A 12,310-nucleotide genomic window follows, 5' to 3' on the forward strand; every position below is an offset into this window, starting at 1 on the left:
GGGCAACTCGGCCGCACAGGAGCCGATTGGCACCGAGGGGGTGGGGACAGGCCGCGCAGTGGGCGGGGCGACGCTGCGGAGCGTTAGGGCACGTGAGGCCGTATCGGCCAATGGAGTGGCGCCGTTGAGGGCGGCGGGGCGGGGAGAGGGCGGCGTGGGACCGGCGCGGGGGCGGGGCCTGACGCGGGGGCGGGGCCTGCCGGGAGAGGGGCGGAGAGACGCCGCCGCCGCTGCCGCCGCCGCCGCCGCCGCGGCTGCCGCAGCCTCTGGGAGCCTGGAAAAGGGGAAGCGAGAGCGGACGAGCGACTCAGTCCCCGGGCGGCGGCTGCAGCGGCGGCGGCGGCGGCCGGGGCGGCGCGACGGCTGGGCCGGGGGCGCTTCTGCTGCTGCGGCGGCGGTGGCGGCGGGCGGCGGCAGGGGCGGCGGCGGCGGCGGCCCGCACCAGCCATGCCGAATAAAAACAAGAAGGAGAAAGTGAGTCGGGGCGGGGGCTCCGGGACCGGGTCGGGGGTCCCGCGTCGGCGGGTGGGGGCGGGGCGGCAGGTCGTCCTGGCTCGCGGGCGGGCCCAGGGCGCTGACAGGATTGCACGGAGCTGGGGAGGCCGCCCAGGCTCTGAGGTGACGCTGAGGTGCCGCGGTCGCTCTGGGTGGCGGCGGATGCTCCGTGCAGTGCTCTGCGTGGCGGGGGCTGGGGTGCTGGAGCGTTCCAGACTCGCCCCAGAAACCCTCACTCGTGAGGTTTAAGGGTGGGAGGGAAGAAAGGGATGGGCCGAGGGCACTGCCTGAGATTGGGTTCATCTGCCCCTGCTTGGAGTTTTCACCCCCCCAACGCAGACGAAGAACACGAAGAGAAACGGAATTGGAAGGCTTCTGGTACTGTGTCTGTAGTCCATATGATGTAGTTTGCTGCTGGCATTTTAAAGCCACCAGAAGCTCTCAGTGACATGAATCAATTTGGAGACGGCATTTGAGCCGATGCGTAGTGGTCCAAAATATTGAGAACACTAATTGATTTTTTTTTTTTTTTTTTTTTTTTTTTTTTTTTGTGATGCTTCCCAGGAACCACCAAAACCGGTGAAAAGTGGAAAAGGTTCAAAAGAAGGACAAGACACAGCAGAACCAGAGGTAACTGCTGTCACATACTCATTGTTTTTCTTGAGCAGCTTTTAATCTAGGGTCTAACACAGAGGGTAATAAAAACCAAAGTCTCATAAAACGTGTCCCTGTAGGAGACTTTTTGAAGTGTTTTCATATGAGTTACTTATATTTTCCCCCACTTTGGTTAAAGTGCACACCGTGAAGGTGACATTTTAAAAATAATTTTGCAGCCTCTAACCTAGCAAGCCCTCCCATGTGAACTGGTCTTAAATTGAGCCCCTAGCTCGATTTCATATTCCTTTTAGCTTTAGGGTCAGCTGCTCCTCCCTTTTCGGATTGTCAAGTGGCTTTCTCAGTGACTCTCCCAGGGTCCTTGCTTCCCTTGGTGCAGTCTCTTCAGCTGATGTCCTGGGCAAGATTCCCCTGCTGATGTCTGTTCCTTTATGGCCTTTTCAACTACGTGTTGGCGTTTTTTGGACATCTCTAATTTGGGTACTTTTTTTCCAGTCTTCTATTTCTTTTCTCTCCCATCCCCTATCATCATTGTTGAGTTCTGACTTTCCTTGCTCCCTGGCTCTGGCTTATTTCGGGAATAGCTGGAATGCCCCCTTGGGTCGTTTGGTAGAGTCTGTGTTCCTTAGTAGAGTTGTACCTTGGGGCATTTGCAGGGCAGCCACTTTCTTTTGCCCTCTCTTGTATCTCATTGTCTTGGAACTAGAGTGTCCAAGGCCGAGGATCCCAGAGCTCTGTTGGCTTAGTCTTTAAAGCTGCTCACTAGTCTTCCTTCTCCAGAGCTGGATCTTCGAGGTCTTACCACAGACATTTTAAATTTGTGAATGGTAGGCCTCTCCTTCCTGCAGGCCTCGTTAGAATGAGTTCGGTTCTGCCTGGAAAACGCAGTTGACTGCCGGTAATCTGCAGGGTTATTTTAATTCCAGGTTGTCTTGCCCCTCTCATTTGGTGTGTTCTAAGCCTCCCTCCTCTGCAGCAGGTGGTTCATCCCAGCAAATCTGTTTCCCTCCCTAGAGCTGAAAGCAGCAATCCAAAAGGTTCCTGAAATACCAGTAGTTAGGATTGTCTGTGCCAGTCTTTGCCTGCCCTTTCTGTACAGCAGACCATGACGTTTTCCTGTGGCAACGCTCTTGTTTGACTGCCTTCCAGAACCAGCGCTTCAGCAATTTTTACATGAAATGTAGTTGCTTTGCAGGGGTATATGCTTTGCAGGGGTATATGCTGTGCTCTTCGTTTGTTGCCTTATAGTTAGAACTGCTAAGACTTCTTGCTGTTCTCCAAACCTTCCTTGCTCAAACATACTTGTATCCCGTTACTCTTTGAGAGTCACAGAGAAATAGTTGTATGCGTGTTTCATTTCTCCCTGTGTTAGGAGAAAGACCATTGCTATAAGGAAAGGATAGATAATGTTGAGTTTTGACCTGAAAAGCCCATCCCCGTTCAGAAATGCCCATACTAGTGCTGTGTAAGAAAGTATCTGTGAAGTCCATTGGGGGTTTTGCTGGGAGCCGTGTAGGGCCCTTGAGTGTAGCCTGCCATGTCCAGTGTGATGCCCCAGTTGTCTTTTTGTATCTTTTCTAGTGCTACTGTCTAAGAACTGGAGCCACAGAGCTTGAAATGACCACTGAAAAACACTGAAATGTTGGGCACTTCACTCCTTCCTCAGAAGGAGGCTCGAGGCAGCATGGCCTACTAAGCATGACCCTTGGCAGATGCCTGCGTACATTATTTTGCAGGAATACAAATCAAGGCGCTTTAGTTCCTGTGAACTCGGGGTTGACTCCTGCTTTCTGATCACTGTTTTCCTCCCCTCAGCCTTCAGCTCAATTCTTCTCTTCTAGTCCCACCCACTTACGCCGGAGTGATTGACTCAGCAAGTGAATTAAGTCATTACTGCACACACTTTCTTCTCCCATTGCTTTGAATTTGAATATTTTAACCTAACAGTTAAAATAGGTTTGGTGTTGCTCCTTGAGCCCTGACACCATATCCCCTTCACAAGCAGCAGTTCCTCTCATTGCCCCACAAAGGTGGCTCAGAGCCTGGACAGTTAACACACTCAGGCTTCACGGCCTGGAGAGGTGAGCAGGGCAGGTGCCCAACCACGGATGAGCCGCCAGAGGCTTAGGGAATAACCCCAGCAGAGACTCTAGAAGTTAGCCTGTGTCTGATATAATACACCGTGTCAAGTATGTGGAGAGTCCTTGCAACAGACATTTGCCTGGCAGTCCCCTAGCCTCATGGGAGACAAGGCATCAAGCGGTTTTATATCGCAAAACACTTTTTGGCTAGACCATGGGCTTTTTCATAAGGAAGGAAAAGTACTAGAGTGAAAGACATCATGAGACGCAGGGAGATATTCCAGGCTGGGAGTTAGCAAAAGCGATGATCCCTGCTTGCCACAAGTGATGCACTCACTCACCTTGGGCAACATATTTCCTCATCTCTAACACAGCTTTAGCTAAACATTGGGGAAGAGGGAGGGGGGCATTTTTAACCATGTGGGACAGATTAGGTCCTACTTCTCCTTAGAAATCTTGCCCTGTAAGATGTATAGCAGGACAGATCTGTTAGTATAGTGACAAATTCTGTTAAAGGTGGTCACTGCTGCTGAGCAGTTCTTGTTCTGGAAATTTCTTCAACCATACACTAGTACATCTCTCTTTCCTTTTCTTCTCTGCCAAATAGGATGTTAAAGAGTGACTTGTTGCTTATTCCCATGTGTCCTGAAAGTAAACATGTCTGTCCAGGGCTAGATACAGGTTTAGTTTGTATCGTATCTTTAACTGACAGGCCACAGCTGATCCATGGGCCACTTGAAGTTGGAAAATGTTGTGGAGATAGACAGAACAAATTAGCATTCAGATGTAGAGGATCATGATAACGAGGACCATGACTAGGCACATTTTTATGAATACTTAAAATCTTAAATTATGCCAGAATCAGACATTCATTTTGCAGGGTCGGACCATTGGGTGGCGTTGCTGTATTGTCTTGTTGTGTTTTTAAAGTCTGTGTACTTTGTCCAAAGTTGATGGTTTTACAATGTGTTCAAGATTTTCATAAAGTGATTTGTTTTCAGCACATTAAAGGTGGTTTGAGTCTTGTTCTCTGTCTGTATATTTTGTCTGCCTGGCTCAGCTTAGTTTTGTTTGAAAGTCTCTCCAGCAACTCTTATGTAACATCCAGTGCTTGGAGAGAAGCCTGAGCAATCCTCCCTCCGACTTGCTATCTCACTTTGACACCATTTACCTTTATAACTATTCTGTCCCTTTGCATTCTATTGCCACTACCCACTGGCATCCTGGAGCAAGGGAGAAGAAGACCGAGGCTTGTCAAGGGTCACATTGTACTGGCTGGTAAATAATGTTTTCTATAAATTAAAACTAAAATTTATACAAATTAGTAATCTAAAAACAATGATTACATGTAAACATGAAAGTAAACATAAAAGCTACTTATGAAGGTATCCTTTACAATTAACTTGGGGCTTTCTGCTCACTGTCTCTGGATCAGGTATATTTCTTGAGTAAATTGGAGGAAGACTATAGGAGTGGTTTGGAAAGAGCCACGTGGTGACTTACCTGACGCCCTCTGGAAGGGCCAAAGCCTCCATCCATAGGTTGGCTTCAGTCTTACCTTGGTTGGCCCTTTTTAGGCCTAAGGCCCTTGCCCAGTGCTCAGGTGCAGCCTCCAATGAGAGAGCTTGGGAGCTGTTAGGAGATGGCTTCTCTGGGTTGACTGCCTTTGGGGCCTGGGAAGCTGGTTCTTCCTGAAGGTACCCTTTCCTCCAGCTCCCACTCCATCCACATGTAAGCTGATAGGTGGGAGCCCTGGGGCCCATGGACTGCTAGTGCTTAGGCTCTGCACTGGCCATGTCAAGCCAGGAGCTTTGTTAGAGGCTCTTCTGGGACTGTGTCTAGTTTTCCTTGGCCTCACCCACTAAATGCCATGGCAGGCATTGCTGAATGTCTCCAGAGGATGGAGTGGCCCCCGCTGAGCCACTGCACTGAAAAGACGCTCTACAGAGTGTGCATATTTGCCTCCAGAGTGCGTCTGGTGCTCTCTCCTGGGTATGCTTCCATGTAGACCAGCAGTGCTCAGACAAAAAGGAAGGGCCCTTTATACTCCTCAAAGACATTGGGAACCCAGACAGCTTTTATGTAGGTGGGTTACAGCTATCTACCCATATTTTTCATATTAGAAATTAAACTGAAAAAAATTTTAAGCATTCATCAATTCAGCTAATAATAGCAATAATACTCATTACATATTAACAAAAATAGCATTTGTGTGAAAATAACTTTAAAAAATTCCCTGAAAAAAGGGGCACTGCTCTAGGTTTTTGCAAATCTCTTTAGCTGCCTGGCTCTACATTCAGTTAGCACATGCATAGCTCACAAAAATCTTCACAACATGAGACTTCAAAGAATTCATGAAGCCATGGCTAAGTTACTGTGAGGACAGTTTGACTTCCTGGATCCCTTGAAGCATCTAAAGGATCCCTAGGTAGGAGCTCCAGACATGCTTTAAGGACAACTGTTTCAGAATACCTTTCTGAGGACTGGCAGGATGGTTCAGTGGGTTAAGGTTCCTACTGCCCAACCTAACAACCTTTAGCCCCTGGGACCTGACTCAGGCAAGTTGTCCTCTGACCTCTGGCACACATGCACACAAGATAAGAAAGAAGAGAATTCAAAAAAGAATCCCTGTCTTACTGTCTTCCAAAAAAAAAATGATGGAAGCCTTCATTTTTTTTTTTTTAGCACCAACTCACATTCATCTATTCTGAAATTTAAGAGGTTTGATTTTTTTAGGTTTATTTTTATTTATGTGCATGAGTGTTTTGCCTGAATTTGTATGTGTGTACTGTGTGTGCCTAGTGCCTAGAAGACAAGAGAGGAATTCCTGGTGGTTGTGGGCTGCCAGGTGGGAGCTGGGAATGAAACCCAGGTCTCCAAGGATGACAGGTGCTCTTAACTCAGCTGTCTGTTCATTTCAGAGGAAGGTTTTCTTTTCTTGGACCATATTTTGTCTTTTAAACTTGTAGTAATTTGCTGTCACTTAGGTGCACTATACTGCCTTAAGCCACCTTGCCTTCTTGCGGCTCGCATCCCTCACTGGGTGAGGCCTTGAGGGCAACTGCTTAACATGACCTGTGATTCGTCTTTGTACTCTCCATGTGTTCATTAGGAGCAACAGTCAAGAGATACTTGGTTGTTGGATTTTAAAAGTGCTTAGGAGGTTGGGGATATTTAGCCCAGGCATGGAGCCCTTGCCCAGAAAGTGCAAAGGCCTTGTGCTTGGTCCTCGGCACTTATATAAATAGTGCCAGACACAGGAGACCTTCAAGTCGGTTAGGCTGCTTACTTTTCCATTATTGTAAATTATAAATAACTCTTTCTTTCTTTCTTTCTTTCTTTCTTTCTTTCTTTCTTTCTTTCTTTCTTTCTTTCTTTCTTTCTTCCTTCCTTCCTTCCTTCCTCCCTCCCTCCCTCCTCCCTCCCTCCCTCCCTCCCTCCCTCTCCCTCCCTCCCTCCCTCCCTCCCTCCCTCTCTCTCCATCCCTCCCTCTCTCTCTCTCTCTCTTTTTCCTTCGAGACAGGGTTTCTCTGTGTAGTTTTGGAGCCTGTCCTGGAACTCACTCTGTAGACCAAGCTGGCCTCAAACTCACAGAGATCTGCCCGCGTCTGCCTCTCGAGTGCTGGGATTAAAGGCGTGCGCCACTGCCTGACTATATATAACTTTTAATTATTATTTATTTTGTTATTTTGATCCCCAAAGGAATGTCAATGCAGACTTTTCACTCAATATTATTTATTTTAAGTAAATAACATAATACTAGCTCAGATGATTGACAGGACTTTTTATTTATCTTTATATCTGAGACAGGGTCTTACTATATAGCCCAGGCTAGCCTCTTACCTCAGCCACTCAGATGTTGAGATTATAGGCATGTGCCACCACCACACCTGAGATATAGGACTTTTTCTGATGTTTGTGAAAGTTTTAAGCAATAGAAAGTTGCTTTAAAAAAGAATAATTGTTTTACAGATCTTACTAAAAAAGGTCAGTGGTAAATCTATCTATCTATATCTGTGTATAGAGTCTGTTTTACTTTAAAGCATTTCAGAATGGAATTTCCACTGAAATGTGTTTCTAGTTCCTAACTACATTTATTTGGGGACTTTTTCTTAGTAAAATATTTTTACTGTATTTTGCAATATAGTACACTTCACAGATAGGTGATGGGTGGATGGGTGGATGGATGATGGCTTTCTGGCCTGGGTATCTTTGGTCCTGTAGGAAGGAGCATGGTGTTGAGGATTGGGAAGGATAAAAAGACTAATACACTTCTGACCTGTTAAGAACTTACACATTGACTCTGTGTTGTGACTCATGACCTGGTTGCCTCTGGACAGTCAGTGATTGGGAGTTTCCAGCCATTTCCACTTTGATGGTATTGAATGGAGGGGCCTAGCTGTGGCCCATCTCCTAAAAAGAGCCAGGTGCAGCTTTGGGTAAGGACACCAGGTATTTTCAGCACCTAAGCAGACAGGACAGGTCCCTGAGACAGAGGTAGGGGTAGAAGTGAGAGAAATAGCCTGACCATGGAGGCACAGCGGCTGCAGGGCAAGAAGCACAGGCTTGTGTTCTGCTGCACGACACAGCAGATGTTCCCTGCCCTTGTGCTAACTGCCCAGCCACTAACGTGGGTCACAGGATGTCTTCTTGAGGTACGAGACAGCTCTGAAAGTTTCAGTGAAGGGAAGAGCCTGTCCATCTTGCAAGAAACTATCCAAAAATGTTTCCACAGCAGAGGGGTCCTCCTGAGGCCAGGCTGGGCACCACTGTCTCATCCCCCCACTTTGGAGGTTTGAGAACAGCCTCTGAGAAGGGCCGCTTCCCAGTCCACAGCATCCTTGTTTCTCCACCTGGGGGAGTCGGAGAACAAGCCTAGAATTTAAATTCCAGGAAGAGAATAAATGCCTTAGCTTGAGGATGCACTGAACTTTCCTTCATCTTTTTGTGTTTTTTGTTAAGAAAAGTTACAGTCATAGATTAGCTTTCCTGCTTTACACCGCCTACAGGTGTTAGTGCTAACAAATGCTAGTTTTGTCCAGGGAGAGCTCAGAAGTTGGCCACATCAAGTGATTGCATTTCAACCTAAAGTAATTTATGAAAATTAAACTTAAAATCAAGTTCCTTGGTGCATTAGCCACATTTCAAGTGCTCAATAGCCACAAGTAGCTAGTAGTCACCAGATGTAGAGTATGTCCAGTGTCCGAGAGAGTCCTGTGGGGCGGAGTTGACTTGTAGCCAGACAGTATTTTACACAACTACGTCTAACGTGAGTGAATGTGATTTAATTTCGCTTCATTAGTTCTCTCCAGTAATACAGATTATCAAGTTTCAGATTATCAATTTAGATGAAGAAAAGATAAATAGGCAAGAGAAGAAATAGGTAAAAGTGGAGAAAAGAAGGGAACACAAAGGGAACATCTTGGTGAGCTGGGAAGGAGCACAGTTACCTCTTGGTCCGTGACAGGCCTGCCCCAGATCTACACATAAGGCAGACTCCATTTTCCTAGGTGAGGGACCTTGAGAGACCCAAGAGAAGTCACACAGTGTCACAGTCATTCTTGCAGACAGATTCTTATAGGTCTCTATTTTTTTTTAGGTCAAAACATCCATGGTTAAAAATAAAATAATACAAGGGCTGGGGATGCCCAGTGTGGAGTGCCTGCACGTCTCCTGTGCACTAAACCCTGGGCTTAACTTTCAGCACTGGAGAAGAACTTCTTTATTAAAATAGTACAGAAGTATATCATCCTCACTACACGCTCAGCTTGCTTTAGGGGGCCAGGGACAGTCTTGCTAAGGAGTTGATATTCAAGTTGGGACCTTCATCCCAAGGGTGATAGGCAGGTGTTGGGGCATTTGGAACACGAAAACGAGAGAGGATGACTGCAGGGTTTGCAGAGCTGGACCTGGCTGCTGAGCGGCCGTAGCAGGGAAGACACGGCATGAATGTGGTCTCTCCATTCATACTCAGGGATGTGACGCCAGCACAGCCGGCTGGGACTCTGGACTTGGTGGCTTATCACAGACCACTTGCTTTTGACGCCTCAGTGGAGCTGGCTTGGGGCTTTACTGGGAGGGACCAGGACCTTTGTCAACAGCCTCAGTTTCCTAGACTTAGGTTTTGCTGGAAGATGTGGTTTTTTTTTGTTTTTGTTTTTTTTTTTTTTTCACGAACACCAGTTCTTTCATGTTCTGAAGAGATGGTACAGTAGAAGGTAGCTATGTACAACATGGGGTGAAAAATTAATCTTCTCTCTCCTGCTTTCCACTGTAACAGGTTCCACGTTCCCCACCTCTGGGGATCCCTGGAGCCAGATCCCATCCCCTCCTCCTAGCTTCCTGGCTGAAGATGCATCTGTGGAGAACTCTTTCCAGGGGGGCACCTATGACACACACTCCTCAGTATTCTTGCCACTAGAGGCCACAGCTCTGTAATTCCATCCTTACCCACTGGGAACGGGGCTGGCAGTTTCACTAGGCTCAAATCCATGGTCAGCACTGATCAGAAAACCCTCCTTCCTCTCTGTTTCCACCTCTCAGCAGGAAATGTTGGCCTAGAAAAAAAGCCAAAACCTTTCTTTGAAGGGCCAGATATAACTGTCCTAGGCTTGAAATACTCTGTAGTTTGTCCCAGCCTCTTACCGCGCTATTATAGGAGAGAGCAGCCTTAGACAACGGTGGGCAAATAGCCGATGCCTCCCAACAGAACGCTCTCGTAGAGCAGGTGAGACCTAGGGCAGTGCAGCTCAGCAGCATGGCTTTCTGGCTCTGGGGGGTGAGGGGCAAATCCAAGCCACTGGCAGCACTTAGAGGAAGGGAGGGGGGCCGGTCATGCCACCATCCTTGGACCCTCGTCTGCAACCAGCTCTGGCTAGCTCAGTCAAAGGCATCCCTTGTGTTTGACTCCATTCACCATCTTGAACCTCTCGGGGTCCCAATGGCTTGGTCTTGCTCAGTGGCACAGTAAGCATCGTACATGTGGTTACGAATTTTTAGAACTGCAGAGTCTCAGTGAAGGAAACGCGCTGTTTGTTCCATGTAGCCCCTTATATGGTAAGATGTTTAGGAGTGAGGTTTTGTCAAGTCAGTTGTTTGTTTTTCTGGTTGAATGAATAATTTTGAATACGGAGACTAACAAGCACCCATGTTGTCTGTTGCCCGGATTTATTTCACTCCACATTTAGGAGTATGCTTGTGGGAATGAAAGTGACAGTTAGATTTTAGATGTCTCCTGTTAGAAATTGTCACTCTTTCTCAATACCTATATTGTTTCTCTATGGCAGCCTGTGCCACCATGCCCAATGGCTGCTGGGAAGACATGAACAGATGGGGATGGACAGTCCTGCTTTCCCTCCACTCAAGAGTTTCCCCTTGATGGTTCCAGAATCGTAGCTCTTGGGTCCCATGAAGGTCAGGAAGACAGCTGCTCTGGGCCTCAAGCTACCTTAGGTCATCCTGAAGCTGCCCAGGGTTCCCCAGAGATACAGTCCACAGACAGGTGGTGGCCATAGTTTATACTTAGAACTCCAGTGGGAAGGTCAGCTATCTTGATTTGGATTTGATAAGCAGCAGTGTGTTTGGGACTGGTGTCAAACGCAAGGAGGTTAAGGGAAATTTCGGGGCCTCTCAGGAGGCTGAACAAGTAAATAAAAGCAAACCGTGGTCTCCAATCCAGGGCAGTGGCCAGAGGGAAGAACCAAATTTACAAGAACTTCCCCAGCCAGGCAGCAGACAGCACACACTCCTTGACAAAGGTCAGTTTCAAGACTGGTCTTGTTTTTATTTCATGAGTGAGCTCCTGACCTGTAGAAGCTCCTGCTGCTTCTCACTCACTGTCCAGCCCACACCAGTGATAAGCCACGCAGGTACTCCCTGAACCACAGCTGTTTGTGCAGCCAGCCTGGAAGGGTCAAGGATTCCAGAGGGCAGAGCAGCAGCAACAGCACCTCCTCCCAGAACATTTCCTCAGCTTGAGCTCCAGGAAGCCCACAGCCACCAAGCAGCCATTCTCCAAAGCTTGGCAGCCACCAGTCTGCTCTGTGGATTCGTCTTGTCTTCAAATCCCTGCCGTTCCTCTTATGCTTGGACCACACTCCATCCTAAGGCTCTAACATGCTTCATTGCATTAGCTGAGGATGCCCAGCTAGCCCCGACCTTCTGTTGTGGGCAGGACTTCTGTGACCGTGTGTGAGCACGCTTCTCTCTGTGTGCCGTGTGAGTCCCTGTGACTGTCTTCCAGGGAGTGGGATCGCTAGGTCATCTGGTAAGTGTGTGTTGAACTTACTGAGGAGCCACAGCTTCCCCCACATCCTGCCAGCTGTTGCTGTTTTCCGTGTGTTCCAGACTCCTGCCTGTGCTGGCACTGGTAGCTGGTGATGTTGAATACCTTTCCATGTACCTGTTGGCCAGTCACATGTCTTCTTTGGAGAAATGATCATTTAAGACCTTTGTTATTTTTTAACCCGGTTGTTTTCCTCTTGAGTTATTGGGAGGTTTTTGTATTCTGGCTACTAGGCTGTCATCATGTATGTAATTCACAAATAATTTGTCTTTGTTAGTTGCCTTTTACTTTTTTGATAATGCCTTTTATGGACATTATCATAACGCCTTTTATGGCATTATCAAAATATGTTTTTGTTTTAGTTTTGTTTTGGTTTGGTTTTTCAAGACAAGGCTTCTCTGTGTAACAGTGTAACAGTCCTGGCTATCCTGGAACTCATTATGTAGACCAAGCTGGCCTCCAACTCACAGAGATCCACCTGCCTCTGCCTCCTGAGTGCTGGGATTAAAGGCACATGCCACCACTGCTTGGCTCAAAAATACGCATTTTTAATGAAATCCAATTTGTCTGGGATTTTTTGTTTTGTTTTCATTGTAGTTGGCAACTTGCTGTCCAATCTGAGGGCATGAGGATGTCCCTCTGTGTGCCTGTACGAGTTTTATGCTTTTATACTGTCTTTGGGTCTTTGATGTCATTTGAACTAGGTTTTACATATGCTATGGGCTGGAGACCCGTCTTTGTTCTTTCCCATGTGTCTATCCAGCTGCCCCAGCTCTGTCCATTCTGCCTACATTCTTTGTCCACACAGTAGTCTTGACTATTAGTTCTGTCTGAC

The 12,310-nt window shown here is 47.3% G+C and overlaps 1 protein-coding gene across 6 annotated transcripts in view; it reads left to right on the plus strand.

Annotated features, from left to right (window-relative positions):
- The first annotated feature begins 372 nt into the window (after positions 1-372).
- The window catches only part of Ppp2r5c (protein phosphatase 2 regulatory subunit B'gamma), a 147,659-nt gene continuing 135,721 nt past the window's right edge, over positions 373-12,310 (plus strand). For 3 of the 6 annotated variants that reach the window (XM_037210846.1, XM_028883814.2, XM_028883815.2), the window contains exons 1-2: positions 373-474; positions 1,060-1,125. In XM_037210846.1, the coding sequence (XP_037066741.1) occupies positions 448-474; positions 1,060-1,125 (93 nt within the window). In that variant the 5' untranslated portion in view covers positions 373-447. The remainder of the gene's footprint in view (positions 475-1,059; positions 1,126-12,310) is intronic. The other 3 variants (XM_028883816.2, XM_028883817.2, XM_028883819.2) reach the window with 1 other exon arrangement.

This window comes from Peromyscus leucopus, chromosome 14 (genome assembly GCF_004664715.2).
Source record: "Peromyscus leucopus breed LL Stock chromosome 14, UCI_PerLeu_2.1, whole genome shotgun sequence".
Lineage (NCBI taxonomy): Eukaryota > Metazoa > Chordata > Mammalia > Rodentia > Cricetidae > Peromyscus > Peromyscus leucopus.